The following is an 18,191-nucleotide window of genomic DNA, read 5'->3' as shown; positions in this document are numbered from 1 at the left end:
CATAGCGTTTAAATCACTGAAGTATTATTGCTGAGGTCTGTATTAACCTGCACACAGCTCACTAAAGTCTCTTCAAGCTTGCTGAGCAAAGGAGATTCAGCAGGCCAGCCTGTGTCTATTTATAGCACGGCTTCATCGTATATTAGAACTTCCGCTTTCCATGCACAGAGAAATTTTACCTAGAATAAACAGAGACCACACACACAACACACACCCTGAAAATGCCACACATTCCACTCACTCTTAGCATGCTTCTCATGAATGCACTCACTCATACATGTGCAACCACAGGTATTGCTAAATTGATCGTAATTATTGTCTAAACAGTTCAGCTTTCGGTTTTGATCAGAGTTTTGAAAAACATGCGTTATTTATGTCGATGAAGGGTTTTTAGTGTGAAATGTCTACAGCAGTCCAGTACTCGAGATGAGTGGACTTATAGTATAACGCTCAACAAATACAATGGGGCTGTAGAATTCTCAAATCTGATTGGTTAGAAGGTGTTGATTAATGTTCTGTAATAGCAGATCCGACAGTACTACCGACTGCAAGGCAAATCACAGGTTTTTAATCATATGCTTGTTCTGATATATTATTGTTTCTATAGTAACAGCTAATTCACAGAGTCTGTGACTGTGTATGGTGAACATTCCACATAAACTAAGATCAATAGTAAACATTAAAAAAAATGTGTTGTTACTTAACAAATAAAACATTAAAATTGTTGATACTGTGTAGCTTTCTGTAAGGAAACTTGTTTTTTTTACATTTATGGAAGGAGTCTCCTGTGTCAGCGCTTTTAAGTAAGATTTACGACAAGGGAAAGTCTATGTAACATGAAAAAAATGTGGCTTTTAGTCTTCAAGAGAGAAAGAAAGACAGGCTGGTGAAGGAACGAGTGTTTACAGTTACTATAACGTAAATGATAACACTAACTATTATATGTATGAATTGATGTTCTTTAGTAAGTCAAAAAATTAAGTTTTGGCAAATTGCTGTGGTATAATATACTTCAGGAGGTGCTGCTATAGGAAATCATGATCAACTTTGGGGTGGTAACAGAAACTCCGCTTCACATCAGGCCACATCACACCATCCTGTTTTTGATTAATTTCCTAGAAAAGCATGCCCCCAAATGTTTACAAAAATCATGAAGTCCCCTGACTTCTTCAAGATCATGTCATGTGCCTAGTCTCTTTCACTTCACATTACTATATGAGTCATAATTCACTTCAGAAGAATTTTGTGAAAATACGGGTGTTTCCTATGACCAGGAATGACCAGCATATCACAAGGTAAAGTACATTTCTGGCTGTTACACTACTTTAGCCTGTCTCTGTGAATGTTACTTCAGTTTATGAAAATCTGAAACTAGTGCATCCTCACAGACCATCAATCACCCTTCCTTCATAATGCAAGTTTGGAACATTTCGAAAAGTGGAGGAAATATAAGTATTACAAAATAAGGGAACAAAATATTCCCTACTATAACTAGTAGATAACAGCAGAAAACACAGATAACACTTCCTGTGTCATTTAAATGTGCAGCACATTAAAGCCATGATGTGTTGCCTTGATTATGTGCTAAGGAACATGGAGGATAAGCCTTCTTACATCAGCCCTAATAAAAATATCCTATCTTGGATGTATCCTTGAAATTAAGACACATCGAGTGATTGAAATCCTAATTCTGGGGAGATTTTGCTTTTCCCCCCCTAAATTCAAAACACACGATTTAACTAATTAGCTCTTTCTGAGCTACACAATGTTCTTTTCGCTCTCCTCTCTCTCCCTTCCTTCTGTTCCCACAGTGAAGAAAAAAGGTAAGAAACCATTTTTAGCCCAACTGTATTAAAAAAAAAGCTTTTTTGGGCAAAGTGTTGTCTCATTAACACATCTGTCTATATGTACTCTCTGACTGCAGATGTACTGACTGACCTGTAGCAGTGCTGCAGCCAAGTAAACAGCCATGAAAATGGGCGTCAACGTTGTGTGGCCACTTTTCATTAGGTGAATAGTGTACAGAAAGACCAAGTGCCCCGGGATTACCAATAGAAGCAGCACTTGTGCTGACCGGTGATTGGCTCCTGCAAAAGAGAAAGAAATGTAGAAATGATCACACAGTTAACCATACCATATACGTGCAATCCATAGGTAAAAGTTAATAGACTATATATGAATAATTGATGTACGGATCACTACAGGACCACCACTGAGCTATATGAGCCTGTATATCTGCTTTTATTTACATGGAGAAAATTCTCTTTTTCAGTTTTTGCACTGAGTTTCAGGCAAGTGCTCAGCCACCTCAGAGATATGTGAGGATTTACGCCTCTTCCTCCAGATGGTAATGGCAGCCTGACAGTAGGCGCTGCACCCTGTGTGTGTCTGCGTGCTTGGACATCTGTACCCAGCATTTCTCTTCCCCCAGTCCTCCGAGCAAACTGGAGAAATGTGTGCTAAAAGCATAAGAACTGCCAGCTCTAGGCCACTGTGCTGGCTTTCACTTCCACTGTTTATATTACACAGAGCTGCACAAAATCCCAGTCTCTGCTAAATACACACTGTTCTGTAAGCCGTGCATGCACTTAAGTTCTGTGTTTTATCTCTCTCTCTCTCTCTCTCTCTCTCTCTCTCTCTCTCTCTTTCATCTAACCTAGTCCTTCACTGTCTGCTGTGTAGAAAGCAGGAGGCTGAGCGGCAGTCTGCGCTTGGCTTTGTTTTCTCGAGCGCCTGCATGACTCATCGGTGCATTTACAAATAAAGGCAGCCAGAGAACATACACTACTAGAAAGCCAAGTAGGGATGCATCGTCCTCGTACTTGTAGGCATTTATTTTGACCATCAGGTAGATATTTAAACACAAACTGCATGATCTACATGGAATGAGGTGCAAAGCTAAATCCAACATTTCAGATCATTACCATACCACAGGAAGCCAAAAGTCATCCATATTGCATCTTGTGTGTGTACTGTATCCTGCTAAGATCTAAACCACTCTCAAATGTGTCTCTGGTTAGCCAGATTACAATCTGATTGCGGTATCACACACAGGATGTATATCAGTTCAGTGTATCTGACCACCAACTTCCTCTGTTGTTCCTCATTTTCAGTTTTAATTAGAATCTGCCACAAATATGTGATAAGTTGGTGCGGGTTTGTGTGAGGTCTGTGTGAGGTTACCTGAGCCACAGAAGGTTCGGCAGGGATAGTAGCAGCCCTTGGCCTCGTCCGGTACCTCTCCTGGGGTGCTGTGGAAGTGCAAGTGTGTCGAGATGCGGCTAGACTGGATGGCCACAAGGTTTCCACCAATACCTGCACAGCAGAGATATTAACTTTTTATCAGACTGAAAGAGTTATCAGTCCTGAGACTGTCTAAAATAATACGATCCATTTATTACTTCCTGCTAGGAGTTACGTTTTTCATCTTAATATACACTCTCGTTTCATGCTCTCTCTATCGCTCACTCACTCTATTCATTTCTAACTTTTGACACGGGTAAGTAGAACTAAGTGCTGTCCATATATTCAGTAATACATTTGTACAACCAGCAGCCTTAATAAATAAGCATACAGACAGGATAAAGGAGAGCATAAACGCACAACCTATAGAGGTGAAATCTGCCATCTTTTCCCAGTATACAACATAAAAATTAGCAGTGAGTAGATTTCAAACAAGCATTAGATATGCCACAAAGAATACAGTATATAGAAAAATAAAAATTAGCCATAAAAGGTACCCAATTACACCACAGAAGCTATAGATATAGTGGATATAGTTTAAATTCGAGAGTATAAATAAGTATTAGCACCAAGTAATGCTAAAATATCTCATCAGGAATTAAGTCTTTGATTATGTTACAGACAAAAGAAAGGGCTTTGATGAACTAATTTCTTTTGACTTTACAAAGGTACAACAGAAAGCACACTATGGCCAGAATACTTTGGATGACAGCAATGTACCTAGAAAAGTAGTAAAAATTACAACTTGAGGAAGGACATTTCGTTTCAGACTAGGTGTCCCTGAAATGAACCATTCAAATGATAAATCACAATAATACTCCAATAATAATTCTGTCTTCACTGACAGCACACTTGTACCCGTGCTTATGTCTGTGCTCAAGTCAGTCTTAGCTTGTGTCTGTACTTGTGCCTGTGTCTGACTAAGCTTGTGGCTGTTTGTGCTCATGTCTGTGTGTGGCTGAGCTCTTGTCTGTGCTTGAGTCAGTGTCTGACTGAAATGTCTAATTTCTTTTGACTTTACAAAAGTACAATAGAAAGCACACTGCGGCTAAAATCCTTTAAATTACATTAATCTCCATAGAAAGGAAGTCAAAAATTTTAACTTGAGGAAGGACATTGTTAATTCATAGAAGGTGTCCCTGAAATGAACCACTCAAATTAAAAAATATCACACTCCATTAATAATTTTCGTCCTTGCTGATAGCAGACTGATGTTGACTCAGCAAATCCTAGTGCTTAGAATAAAACAAAGTTAAAATGCCAAAGTCACATGGCTTTCTGTAAGCAAACTGATGAGGATGAGAAGAAATCTTTCATGCAAGGCTCCCACAGTAAATTCTACATAGGCTGATAATGGTTTATGCAAAGCTATAAGGCAGTAAATTAAGCACAGCACAGTTCCACAGATAATGACATACTGTCTTTGAAAGTGCATTATAGGAATGGATGATAGTCGGAGATATTATGGAACACAATGTTCATTAGGTTTGATGAGGTTTTGCCAAGACACAATACAGTCATATGAATACAACTGAAAGTTTGGGGATTTTTTAAAAAAAAAAATCCATTTACAAAATATAAAGTATTCTACGAGGAAAAAGAGAGAAGTTAAACAACTGGTATAAACCTAGATTTAACCGCCAGTCAATTGTTATTCAGTTACAATGGACTTAGAAAAACACAAGCACAATCTAACACTTCATACTGTTAGTTCATATATTTCTGTGGTTGATTCTGTAATTGTAGCTCTGTAACTAATTATATTAATGCACTTAAAAAGTAACGTAGCCAAGTTAAATTACTTTAACACTCAATTTTTTTTTAATCAAATTAAAAGTTCATCAGGTTTCCAGAAAACCAATACATGGACCTGGGCAAGCACATTTGAGCTTTCACTTGTCTGGTGGGTGAGATAATAGATTAATGATTTGTGCACCCACACAAAGGCCAGATAAACTAATACCAACAGCTTTTAACCCCCTTACAGTCCATACAGAAATCAAGAATATCACAAATACACATATACAGGGATACCATTAATGTCAGCATCAAACAGTTCACCCACAAACCAGTGAGCATCTGATATATGATTTGTTCACTTTTCTGGCAACAAGCTTCAGAATCTTAAAGGTTGCAATTTGACTGGCTCTCTGCACTTCTGTGCACTGGTTTCCAGTGGGAAAACCTTTAAACTTCGTGACACAGTGAGCTTTCAAAACAGGATTTAGTCACTGGATTGAAAATCATTAATAGATTGCTGTCTTTAAAAGTTATTAAGGAATTCTGTTTGAAGCAGTTAGTGTTGAGTGACAGAGATAATCTTGTGTTTGGTGATGGGCTGCAGGTCTGTAAAGGTCTCAGATCTCAACCTCTTTCTGTAGAAGTAGTTGGATCTTGGCCTAATGACAAAATGTACCAGACTCTGTAATGAATGCTAGATGTCTTGCTTTATGTGACTATATACACCCACACACACAGCTGTGTGACAGTTAATCATGGCAGCACCACACCAGAGGCATATACTGTGGATCAGTGTGTTGATAAGACTGGTGAGCCATATCACAGTGTGTCTAGATTTTGAGACACCTGAACTTCCCTGTGTGCACACAAACACACATATATTCAGCCCTCCAGCATTAGAGTGGGCAAGGATCAAGCTGGTTTAACACCTCACATTAGTGTGTTTTAATTAAAATCGTATCGCTCCCTACTGAGATGTCACATTAACGAGAAACAGAAGTTGTCAGGGTTGTGCTTAACATCTGCACTACACATCCAAAACAAACTTACCATAAAGCTTTTGCTCAACCATTTCTGGTCCTCTGCCATTTTCTCTAAACAGCAGCATTCAGTCATCTAAATCATAAAAGTGGCTAGCTCTGCTAAAAATAAGGCTTCTTGAAATCTACAGATATCACCAGTACTTAATATTCTACACGAAGATCCTAATTACCATTTATAATGCAATTTATGGAGTGCAGACTGAACAAAGCCCTTTACAGAACATTTTTTACTTTCATAACCTAAACTGACAGATTATAAATTGAAAAAGAAGCCCCCTAGCATCAGTGTTGAAATCCTGCCTGTAAGATGTTCAAAATGAGTTGAAATCAAAAGTTAAAATCAAACATATTTGGGAATTTTACTTCAAGGCTTGAGCTGGGTTCCAGAGTGAGCTGGTCTTACCGTTTATGACAGGGGTGTAGACCACAATGCCGGCCAAGTTGGGGTCTGACACAGTTTTATCCAGGATCAGACCTCCAATACTGAGAAAAAAAAAAAAAACACCAAACATTAGGAATTTTGATCTGCCAGTCGATGCATAAATATGGGCGAAATGTCAAGTTAGGAGATTATGCATGTAAGTGTGTGTGTAAGAGACCTGCTGATGACCATGGCGGTGATGACAGGCTCCCAGCCGGAGTAGAGGAGCTGTCGGCTCGCCGGGTGTTTGGATGAGACGATCATCCACACCGGAGTCAGAGACATGAAGAAGGCACACACAAGAGATGATACGTACGGGTGAGAGTCTGAAAGAGATATAAAGAGAGAGTTAACACTAATACCAATACAAACAGTGAGTTTTTAAATGGTGAAAAAAAAAAATAGCTTATTGATGCGTTGAAAACACACTGACTCTTATACATACATCAAATCTCATCGCAAATGTCTGAATGTTTGCAAATTCTACCAACAGTTCCTTATTCATCAATGTCTATATTTATAAAAACAAAATCTAAAATCCGTTCAATCTGAAGGCTTAAACTCCATACAGTCATACAAAGTTGCTTAAACCTAATTTAAAATAAATACCAAAAAATTCTTTTCAGCATTCTCGAAGGCAAGCACCTCAAACTAAGCTTCGCAGATATTCTTCCCTTCGTGATTTACTCTTTTTCTCAGATCTTGGATAACTGTTGTCTGATTAATGCTTTTTGTATTGACTCACTGTCACAACACCTGCGTAAATTAGGGTTTTATGTAAATTAGATGTATATGAAGGTAAATTAGAAAGCGCATATGCATATGACGTGTATGCACCACGAGTGGGTGGGAGCTTGCACATTTCCATGCAAATCATTTCTGGTTTCATGAATCAGATGCACATTTGTTCATACATCATTCTTGGAGCTCAAATCTGCACTCTTATTTATGCAACTTTAATGAATAAAGGGCCACCGTTCCAAAAATTACAGAGATGATTTTAATGCGCACTAACCACCTCAAACTTAGCTTTCCATCTTAATCACTGCTCAACAAATCTGCATAGATGCACACAAGCCTACTCCTTAATAGGGAGTGTTTGAGTTTGTGTGACTATATTTAGTGTGAGCAGGCTCGACTGGGCCTCGGCCCGGGCCCATGATGGCATGAGCGGCTGTTTGCTGGCTGGCACGGCAGCTGGGTTTTGGCACAGAGTGGCATGGGCTGTTCACCTCGCTTTACCTCTCAGACAGTGGCTGAGAAAGAGGCAAGGGAAAGAACCAAAAAAAAAAAAAAAAAAAGGAAGACACTGTGTTACTGAGTCACTAATTTAACAAAATAAACCATAACATTTAAGACAGTCTGTGCGAGATTGGGTGTGTGGGAGGTGCAAGGACATCTGTCTTTGGTTTGGGTGTGTCAGCAGGTGGAAAGTGTGTGTGTTACTTGAGGCATATCTCTGAATTGAAACAGAAACATTATTTGTATTATTTCTTTATACATTAAAAGAGCATTACAGGGTTCCCCATCTAAGAGTTAATATATTGTGTCCTTTGTTTAAGTGCAATCTGTGTTGTGTCATCACACACATTTATGGAAAAACTGTCAGTCAATTGTCAGTTGGGTTGATTCAATGGAATTAGGAGCTAAGAAGCAAATCAAATAAGAAAAAACTAAGACAATGATTAAAAACTAACTGAGAAGAAATACAAAAACTTTTCATGTTCAAAAAGAGAGGAAAGTTAATTGAAATGTTTTACTCTTGTTTTACCATTGAGTGTTCTTTAGCAACAACTGAAAACAGAGTGTTTCAGGGTGTGAGGGACTACATTACTCTCTCCTGTCAATTCTAGTGTCACCAGCCAATTGTGAGTGTCTGTGAGCTCATGTATGAGGAAGAGGGTAGATATTGCTTCCCTCTGAGTACACTGCCCCATGCTGCAACCTGAGCAGTTTGAAAAGATACGGTAGACTGGCTGTCTCGTGTGACAGGGGACTAATGACAAAGCTGAAAGGAATTAAGAAAGAGCAAGGAAGTAAGCAAGGAAGGAAGGAAGGAAAGAAGGAAAGAAGGAAGAAAGGAAGCAAACAGGTAAGTAACACAGGAAGGAAGGAAGAAAGGAAGGAAGGAAGAAGGTAAGGACATAGATAAGTAATAAATTATTCATTATTAAGAAGGAAGTATAGTAAGTAAGTAGGTAATGAAATAGATGAAGAAGTAAGGAAGTAAGTAAGGAAGAACAGAAGTAAAGAAGGAAGTAAGGAAGTAAGGAAGGAAGGATGTAGGCAAGGAAGTAAGGAAGTAGGCAAGTAAGAAGGGAAGTAAGTAGAGGAGTAAGGAAGTAAGAATGTAGGTAAGTAATAAAGAAACTAAAGAAGGAAGGAAGGAAGTAAAGTAAGTAATGATGGAAGGATGAAAGGAAGAATATATTGTCCAGTAAAAATGCAATGAATAAGGAATTTAGAGATTTAAATAAAGAATTCAGAATGGGAAGAATAACAGTGATCATGAATTCATTACTTTATAAATATTAGAAGGATATTCTGTATTAGAGAAATTGGCAATCCAGACAAATTATCTGAGGTATAGGTTTTCTCTACATAAAGCAACAGGCTGAGTAAGTATCAGAGATGATATTAAAGAAATGTTAAAAATTAAAACACTAATTAAAACACTAACATCCTGTCCCATCACTAGCAGAAGCATTTTCCTCAGCGTCTTCCCACAGCACACATGCAACACCAAGTCACATGATCAGCGCCATTAAATAAAGCACCCAGACCGTTAAGAATTTCTATACGCAACTCAGCTCGAGTCACTGAGTATGTGTTAGTGAGAATGAGAATGAATCAGTCATTCAGGTCTGACAGGAAGAGATGGGAATGGTATGAACTCTGCTACAGAAGTGCTATTGTGCAGCATTCTCTCCACCCAGCCCAGGTCGCCTCATTAGCAGCACGTTCCTAACATAAAACATGTCAGCTCCTCAACTTTACACACTATATATCTCCTCACACCTGTGCTCTGGCAGTCATACACGAAACGTCCTCCTAAAGCACAGACAATCTAACACACATGTTACATATGAATGCTATATTAAATTTCAGTAGAAATACTTAAACCTGTAAACCAGAGACAGTGCACTCTGTTAGAGCAGATCAGAACACTGAGCATTCAGCATTCCTATTACTCTACTGCCCTCTTGTGGTGCTCACCAAAAATACATGCATGCACCCTATTCATTTCCTCTTTCTTCTAACCTTCTGTTCCTTCTCTCTGTCCCTCACTCTCTCTATCTTTGTCTCTCTCTTTCTGTCTGTCTCTCTGTTTCTCTGTCTTTGTCTTTCTCTCTTTTTGTCTCTTTGTGGCTGTCTGTCTCTCCCGTCATCTATCTCCTTGTCTCTGTCTCTCTGCCTGTCTGTTGGTCTCTTTCTCTTGTTTGTCTCTTCATTTCTCTTAATTTGTCTGTCTGTCTGTCTTTCTCTGCTGGTCTTTTTCCATTTGTTTGTCTCTCTTTATTTGTCTCTTTCTCTGTTGTCTTTCTGTCTAGTTGTTCTAGCTGCCACTCTCTCACACTCTCTCACACTCTCTCACACTCTCTCACACTCTCTCACACTCTCTCACACTCTCTCACACTCTCTCACCCAGGCAGTTATAGAGCCCCTGACTGATCCAGGCCAGGATGGCTAGAGTAATGAGGTCACCGAAGCTGGCCGCGATTGGCGTGGCAACATTGTCAGGATTGATGCCCGTCTTCTTAGAGCCCACGATCACGCCCACCATGATAATACCTGTCACAGAAAAACAGAGAAAAAGCTCTCACTACATGTGACTCAGTCTGTTTCTTACAGCAAATAAACATTTTTCTTTCATCGACCTCAGGGCTTGCTGTACTGACACGGCACACTGCCTTGTTTTATTTGGCCAATGTGGACTTACAAAAATAAAACAGAACCTACAAATATAATACTGAGATTGTTCAAGAGCTCAGATTGTTCATGTAACCTATGATTGTACTCAAGAAAATATGTACACTTCTAGTACTAAATTGCAGTAAATTGTAATAATAAATATGTGTTTTAAGTATAGCATTTTGTAGCAATCAAAACAGTGCATGCTAAGCATTCTTCAGTTTAAGAACCAAAAGTGTCAGAACTCTAAGGTACACTGATGTACTTAGTTATAAGTTTGCTGGTTTGGTCCAACATGAAAGCACAGTCACACAAAAGTGCACCAACAGCAAAGAGATAATGAGTGTTTAGTGGTTTGCGGATGCGGGGCTGATGCGGTGATATATCAACAACACACTCTTACTCGAGATCAGTGGTTTGAAAACCATTCACTAGACAATGTTCCTTTTCAGATGCTGTTTTATCTCAATCGGAAATAAAAAAAGTGGCATCATATTTGTCAATTTATCAAGGTCATTTATCTCAGTACTGATATTAGTGCCAGGCACTATTTTTCCCCCAGTGTCATGATAAATGTTTTATGTAAGGGGCATGCTGTTATAGGAGGTGGTGCAGCCTGACACAAAGATTAGTAGATTTGCCTTGCAGTCAAAACTACCGGCAGAGCTGCTGTTATAGGAAATTAATCAACACCTTCTGACTAATCAGATTCAAGAATTCAACATTGCTTAGCACATATAGCATATAGTAGATGGTATTTCAACTGCAATGGCGAGCCATAAATTCCAAATTCCTGCTCTCGTTCCAAAAAGAAATAAAGTCTGATTTGGCACAAAGAGATCTTGCTGCTTATCCTGTGTTCTATTCAAATAATCAACTAGTAATTTTGATTGAAATGTCACCTCTATTTAGGAGCTATGTCCTAGCTATCAGGTTTCAGGAGTGAAAGCTGAAGTGAAAGCTTTCCTTCACAGATTATTATCTGTGCAACTTTAAACTTGCAACTTTTTGATGCAAGTTACCTAAAGCTCCTGTTTCGAAACCCAAATTCCAAACTAATACAGCCACTCGCCCACGCACCCCGAAGTCATGCACATGCACCGACTATGCTAGAATACACAGACGATATGCTTAGAAAGCAATTACATCACTCCTAGGTGGTGCAACAGCAAAACATTTGCCCTAATGTCAAGAGATCAAGAGTTTAAATCTCAGTGATGCCACAGCTATCCATAGCTGGAAGCCAAAGAAGTAGAATTAGCTGTGCTCTCTGGGTGGGAGAAATGGCATACTCTCTCTCCTGTCAATCACAATGACACTAGCCAGTTGTTGGCATCTGTGAGCTCATGTATGCGAAAGACGGCAGATAGCTCTTTCATCTGTGTTTGTTACACTGCCCTGTGATGCAGCATGAGCAGCAGTTTAAAAAGATGCGACTGGCCGGCTTCACGTGTCTTGAAGGAAGCACATGTTAGCCTTCACCCTACCAGGGTGGTAGCTGTTGTATGACAGGGGAGAGTTGGCTGGTGGGTGGGAATCGGCAGGTGACTAAATTGGGGCAAAAAAAAAAAAACAAAACCCAAAAGCAATCACAGTTGTCATGATAAGTTGATGGTGGTCAAAATCATTTGTTCTTTCTCTTGCTCACAGAGCCTGGAGTTTTTCCTCTGACTTTCTTCTCTGACTCTTTACTGAAGCTGCTCTTTACTTAACTTTATTGAGGCTGCAATTTCATTGATGTGAGGAGAAGTTACCAAAAGAGTTCGGATTTAAACTGCTGCACCTTTAAATGAAAGCACTACAAGGAAACAGAACTGTAGCCATTTGGAAATTGTTAATTCAGTCCATTTAAATGATCCTGGTAGTGCTCCACTGAGACATACCTTGCAGCAGGGAGGCGATGAAGGCCGTGGCCACACTGCTGGAGCAGAGCAGCACAGCGTGACTCATCTGGAACTTTCCTTCAGGGATCCAGCCAAGAATAATAGCCGCCACTGCTGCCAGAAACCCCACCACTGTAGCTTGGACCTGAAGACACAGGAATGATCATGAAGACAATCAGACATCCCCAAGGCGCATTAAATCATTAACAGATGAGTGCCAAAATTTTCACACCTTTCCGAAAAACAGAAGACAAACATGTAATTTATAGTAACAGGACTTTTTGTTAAGTTAAGTTTCACAAATATCTCTTCATTATCACAAGTAGCAAAAATGTTCAGCATATGAATGTTAAGATATTAATAGTGCAAGTATCAAAATGATTTCAGTTCCAAAGTTTGTATCTCATTTATGAATGTGATCTAAATGTTCTTATAACTTGCTTGTCTGCCCTTTGCCTTTATAACTGACCAACTCTTTTGTAGCTTCTAAGCAGCTTTTGGATAATCTCAACTTTAATACTTCAACACCTTTCAGTTTTAGTATTTTGGAACATCAATAAGTTATTTTTCAAATAACTTATTACATAGATTGAAGTGTCATGCAATGTAACTATGGAAAATCTTTCACCTAAGCTTGCACTAATCAGCGATGGCCAAATTGCAGATCCAAACCTGAATCACCGGTTCTAGTGTTTTCAGTAAGTTAGAAAACAATACGCAAATCAGTAGTTTAGTCTTACTTGTTTTAGTGCCAAGTTGCCGATGATGAGGTTCCACTTCTCTATGGGTGAGTCCATTTTTCCAACGTTCACCTGAGGAGGCAGCAGAGAAAACATGGGCAAATGAACATACTCCAAATTCTCAAATACACTCTTACTTCATTTAATACCTGATTGTATGTGCAAAAATAATTCTCAGTACACAGCATCAGTGGCAAAACAGGTAGATCTAAGAATTTTTCTTCCTAATAGCAATGCACCTCAATCACTTTCTCTTTTTTAATTTATCCTGATACAGTACATATTTTGTCCAAATGTTACATTTTTGCTGACATTTATGTTTTAATTTCAGTTAACTGAATCAGATTTTTCATTAAATAGAAATTACAAAAGAAACTGCAGTGGAATGCATTTTAATATAACCTGTTTAGTGCTGCTCGCACAAACTTGAGCACAAAGTGCAAATGTTATTATCTTAGCCAACATGCCAAAATCAACACAGTCAAAAATGGGGAAAGGGTCAAAAAGATCAATAGTACCGACATTTAAATGAATGCCCAACAACGTAGATCAGTGACGAATATAGACAGAATGACGGAATAAAGCTTATTGCGCACTACTGGATTTATACACCTGAGAAAGAGGGGAGTTTGACTGATCGGACCAGTGGTTAGACATAGCAGTGCAGACACATATACATTACATGTTCTTTTACATAAAAAAACATTGTGTTTTATGCCAACATTCCCAGTTTTGAAAAAGCTCGCTGTAAAAAAAAAAAAAAAAAAAAACACAAACATTTGTTATTAACTAGTGACAACCCCATACCCCGTCATAAGTATCCCCCCAACTCTTGAAACTGCTTCAACAGGCAAATAAAAAGATGACGTGTGGTGGTCTGGGAAAACCCATCGGATGTCACTATGGCTGAATTCTGGAAATCAGCCAGAAATGATAAGAAAATCGGATTTGTCTTTTCCTGCCAAAATTATACTTTGACATCTCCGCTTTAAGAAAACATATATATTTTACCAAAGTGACACGGAAATATTTTTATTTGGGTTACTTTCTAACCTTGTGATTTTCTCACACAGTAAGACTTTGATCAAGCTGTTGGATATTTATATGTGATACGGATACAGCTCTAATCACTTCAGTTTGTACTCAAGATACTGACTGTCAAAATGTTTGAGATGCCTCTGCACCATCACAATGTCACCTCAGAGAAGTGCGCTTGTGCACTATGTATAGCAGATTAAGCTTAAAAACGTTTAAATGACCTAATAAAAATGCTTTAATAAAAAGAAATTTACTCAACAGGACAGAAGTGAGTGAATTAATCAGCGATGCTTTCCCCACCGATGTTAGCATGAAGAGACGACGATGAGGCTTGTGTTTAAATACCATGAGAGACTTTTACCTCAGGTGACAAGACAGAGGCTGATGTGGATGATGCTGATAATTCAGGTGAGATCTCATTTCCCATTCCCACAAATTTAGAATTTTTCAGTAATGTTTTTCCATAAGTAGATTCAGTTAGAAACGTAGAGGCAGGGAGGGCATCTTTCAGTGGAAATGAAACAAAATCATTCTTTTATTGGAAAAAAAAACAAACTAATGTTTAAAATGCTACAACTTTACCTGTAACTGAAATATATTTAAAAAAAAAAAAAAAAAAAGACTAATTTGGCTAATTCAGAATTAATTTGCCCACGTAAAGGGATTTCCCAGAATATCATGTGAGAAAGTGCTAAAAAGCAAGACAAGAAGGAACAGAGGGTAACATTTAGACTACATCAGGGCTACATGCAGACTGTAGCAGTGTTGTGCAAATACACAAGAGAGTGTGAGAAAACAGGTTTTGGAACTAGGAATAGATGTTCGCCCAAAACCCTGAGTATGTACCGTGAGGGCTGAGCAGGGAAAAAAGTAGATCATTCGTCTGCCTATTACATAATGATCAGACCACAAACTTTGTCAGTGTGTGCTCATAAAAAAAAAATAAATAAAGCCACAGGCTAACTCTGTAAGAGAAAGAGTTGTAGGGCTGTGACTGTGGCAGTGGCAGCTGTGTGAGGAGAAAACAGAAGGCCAGAGCTTCTCCACTGCAATGACTGTTTGCTGTCTCACCTCGAGTGTGAACGACAGATTCAGCAGGGGAACACTAGCTATTTCACACACTGACAGTGACCCCCCTGACACTCCGAGCTGCTGCTCCTGCAGCAGATGGAGAAGGAGATACAAAAAAAAAAAAGCCTGCAGAAGTGCTGTGTCAGCAAATTCCAGATTTGAGATACAAGTCTATAGAAATAGCCAGAATTTATTAATCGGACTATGTGGATGGAAAGATGCCAAATTATGCCTTCTTTCTCAGAGTGGACCTGCAAATACACATGAGCCCTATTCAAACAATTAGTTTCACATGAGACAGTCTGTCTTTCTACAGACTGTGTGTCCCTGTGTCTGGGGAAAAAAACAATACCAATTTATATATAAATCACTTACAAATTGGTATTTTCATAACTATGGAAGCACACCCAGAAGCCTTCTTCTGAGTCATCTCACAGACAAACCAGGCTGAAATCTGTTGTTGTTTAAAAAGGAAAACTAGAAAATACAGATATATTTACAGCACACAGAGAAGCAACATGTTCAGTGGCTGTAGATGAGCTGCACTGGTATGCCACACATATACATATCAATCTCAATAATTAGCAGGCAAAAGCAATTCATTTAAAGTATTTACTATTTTGAAATTTAAGTCCCTTCCTCCTAATTAATGAATGCTTTTAACAAATATTCCATAAAGATTTGGACAGAAGTTACACAGGCTTTAAATCTCATGAGAGATCTCTATTAGATCAGTCATCTTGGGAACATACATATGTTTGGTAAACTTCTCATGCCCAAATAGGGATCTGTAAAGAAAGGACACACCCAATTTAAAACCTGTTTAAGGCGTGTGTGCGTCTAAGGATGCATTACTGGCTTTGGCTGCACCGGGTGGCAAATGAACACCTGCAACGACAGGGATGTAATAAAAGACTAGGACTAAAACTAGCAACAGCCTCCACACAGCCATTTGTCCTTAAATATGCACTCAGACAAGAACCAACATGGCCAGCATACTCAGCAGCACCACTGACTCTCTATGACGATGATAGCACTAGTGCTGCACAAATTGGACACAAAATACAATATTGTAACATACTATACTTATATATACATATACATGTATACACACACATCACTAGATTTGATGACTTCTCAAATCTCGAATCTTGTCAGAAAGTGTGGATTAATTTTCTATAACAGCGGCTCTGAACATAGTGCTGGCTGCAAATCACCCCCTTCGTTATCAGTGACTGTATATAAAGGCGCTCATTCTTATACATTATCATTTCTATAGTAACAGCTTACACAGAGACTTCTATCCACATACAGAATAAAAAAATGTGTAATTGTTGATATGGTGAAAGTTTATGTAAGGAGCGAATTGATTTCACAATTCTGGAAGAGTACAAAGTGTCGCTCATTAATAAATAACTAAAAATGTACTTGGCAAATTGCTGTGATATACGAGGAATAAACGATTTCAGGATGTGCAGTTATTGGAAAATAATCAACTTTGGGGTGGTAACAGTATCTCCACTTTGCATCAGCCACATCACACCACCACACACAAGTGTCCTATTTCTCTCATATTGCTACACACAGTGATTGTAACATGCCTTGCAATGAGTTATGCTAGTGATGTGTCACAGTTAAACATTGACAATAATCAACTGGTGTATATTAGATCATGCCAATGCCATGATTTAATTTTACTACCTATAAAAAAAATCTTATGGCTTTTGCTATGTAAGGATTAGAAAGAAACCACTGTCACCATTCTGTGAAGGACTTAGATCAGATACCAGTTCATAAAGTAACTGAACTGCCTGATGAAGAAAAAAAAAAAAAAAAAAAAAACAAACAAAAAAAACAAGAGCTAGACACTGACCGCTGTGGAGAGTCTGGAGGCTAGCGTCATTTCCAGGTTTCCTTTCAGACCCAGGAGAGCAGGGACCAGGATGAAGATCTCTGTGACGTATTTGAACGCATCCCAATGCTGCACAAAAGACAGACAGAGAGAGAGAGAGAGAGAGAGAGAGAGAAACAGACAGAGATAGAAAGAGAGAGACAGAGAGAGAGAGAGAAAGAGAGAGAGAGAGAAACAGACAGAGATAGAGAGAGAGGGAGGGAGATGCATTAAATGCAAACAAATGAGCAAATTAATATTTATGTAACAGTTTTCCACCAGTGGAAAGTCTTCAAGATGAAGTACTTGTTTGTGCAGTTTGTGGTTTCTAGGGGTTATATTTGGTCTTATTAACCACGAAACAGGAAGAAAAGGCTAGGGAGGTACTTTTTTTTAACAGCATGTATGAACAAAGTGAAAACAGGAACTGGAAGTTGAAAAAAAAAAAAAAAGAAAAAAAAGGACATCATTCTTTAATAAATAAAAATATAAAATCTTCAGCTGTGTTATAGGTTAAGAGCAATTTCAAGACGTGCTGTTAGTGGAAAATAACCAACCTGTGGGTGGTTGCAGTAACTCAGTTTTGTACTGGGCCACATCACACCACACAGTCAGTGATTATTTTCCTATAAAAGCACACCCCATTGTGTTTCATTCCTTATAAATAATATACCGGACACATTAATATCCACTATATTACATTCAAATGATCAGATGTAATTATATAGATCATTTAGCTTTGGATGGGATAAAATTGCACAAAAAAGGCACATACAACGGCTGTAATCGAGAGATGTTCTTTTACTCGTGCTCTTATCTTGTTTTGACTTCGTGTACGAGGGTGTTGTGTTTCTGGTTTCAGACCTCAGGCACCACTTTGTAAGCAAATTTGTTACAGTTTGTTCAGAATTATGATATGGGAAGTGAGGTCAGTTTGCACCCAGCAGACACGTAAGCACTTGCCTTGGGATTGTGATATAGATGAGATTGCTGTCTATGTGGTTACATATTTCTACTTTGATATTCTGGATAATTTCACTTTGTATGTTTCAAAAGTCTGATTTTATGTTCAAAAAGGTTCTCACAGTAATGCAGTGACTTGGCATTAAAAGTAATAATATAATTTACAACTTCTGTTGGGTGTCTTTTCAGTATTAGTTACAGTATTATTCAGTTAAAAAATATTGATGAAACTGAAACTAAATGTCT

General features: G+C 38.5%; 1 protein-coding gene across 6 annotated transcripts in view; it reads right to left on the bottom strand.

Moving 5' to 3' along the window:
• The window catches only part of slc41a2b (solute carrier family 41 member 2b), a 65,241-nt gene that overhangs the window by 43,103 nt on the left and 3,947 nt on the right, over nucleotides 1-18,191 (bottom strand). For all 6 annotated transcript variants that reach the window (XM_053241916.1, XM_053241917.1, XM_026923449.3 and 3 more), the window contains 8 exons: nucleotides 16,965-17,072; nucleotides 12,983-13,054; nucleotides 12,243-12,387; nucleotides 10,093-10,239; nucleotides 6,626-6,773; nucleotides 6,430-6,509; nucleotides 3,184-3,315; nucleotides 1,939-2,087 (listed from right to left, as the gene is read on the bottom strand). In XM_053241916.1, coding sequence (XP_053097891.1) covers nucleotides 1,939-2,087; nucleotides 3,184-3,315; nucleotides 6,430-6,509; nucleotides 6,626-6,773; nucleotides 10,093-10,239; nucleotides 12,243-12,387; nucleotides 12,983-13,054; nucleotides 16,965-17,072 — 981 coding nt within the window. The remainder of the gene's footprint in view (nucleotides 1-1,938; nucleotides 2,088-3,183; nucleotides 3,316-6,429; nucleotides 6,510-6,625; nucleotides 6,774-10,092; nucleotides 10,240-12,242; nucleotides 12,388-12,982; nucleotides 13,055-16,964; nucleotides 17,073-18,191) is intronic.

The sequence above is a fragment of the Pangasianodon hypophthalmus genome, chromosome 18 (assembly GCF_027358585.1).
Source record: "Pangasianodon hypophthalmus isolate fPanHyp1 chromosome 18, fPanHyp1.pri, whole genome shotgun sequence".
NCBI classification, from domain to species: Eukaryota; Metazoa; Chordata; class Actinopteri; order Siluriformes; family Pangasiidae; genus Pangasianodon; species Pangasianodon hypophthalmus.
This window is presented reverse-complemented; position numbering and strand designations above follow the sequence as displayed.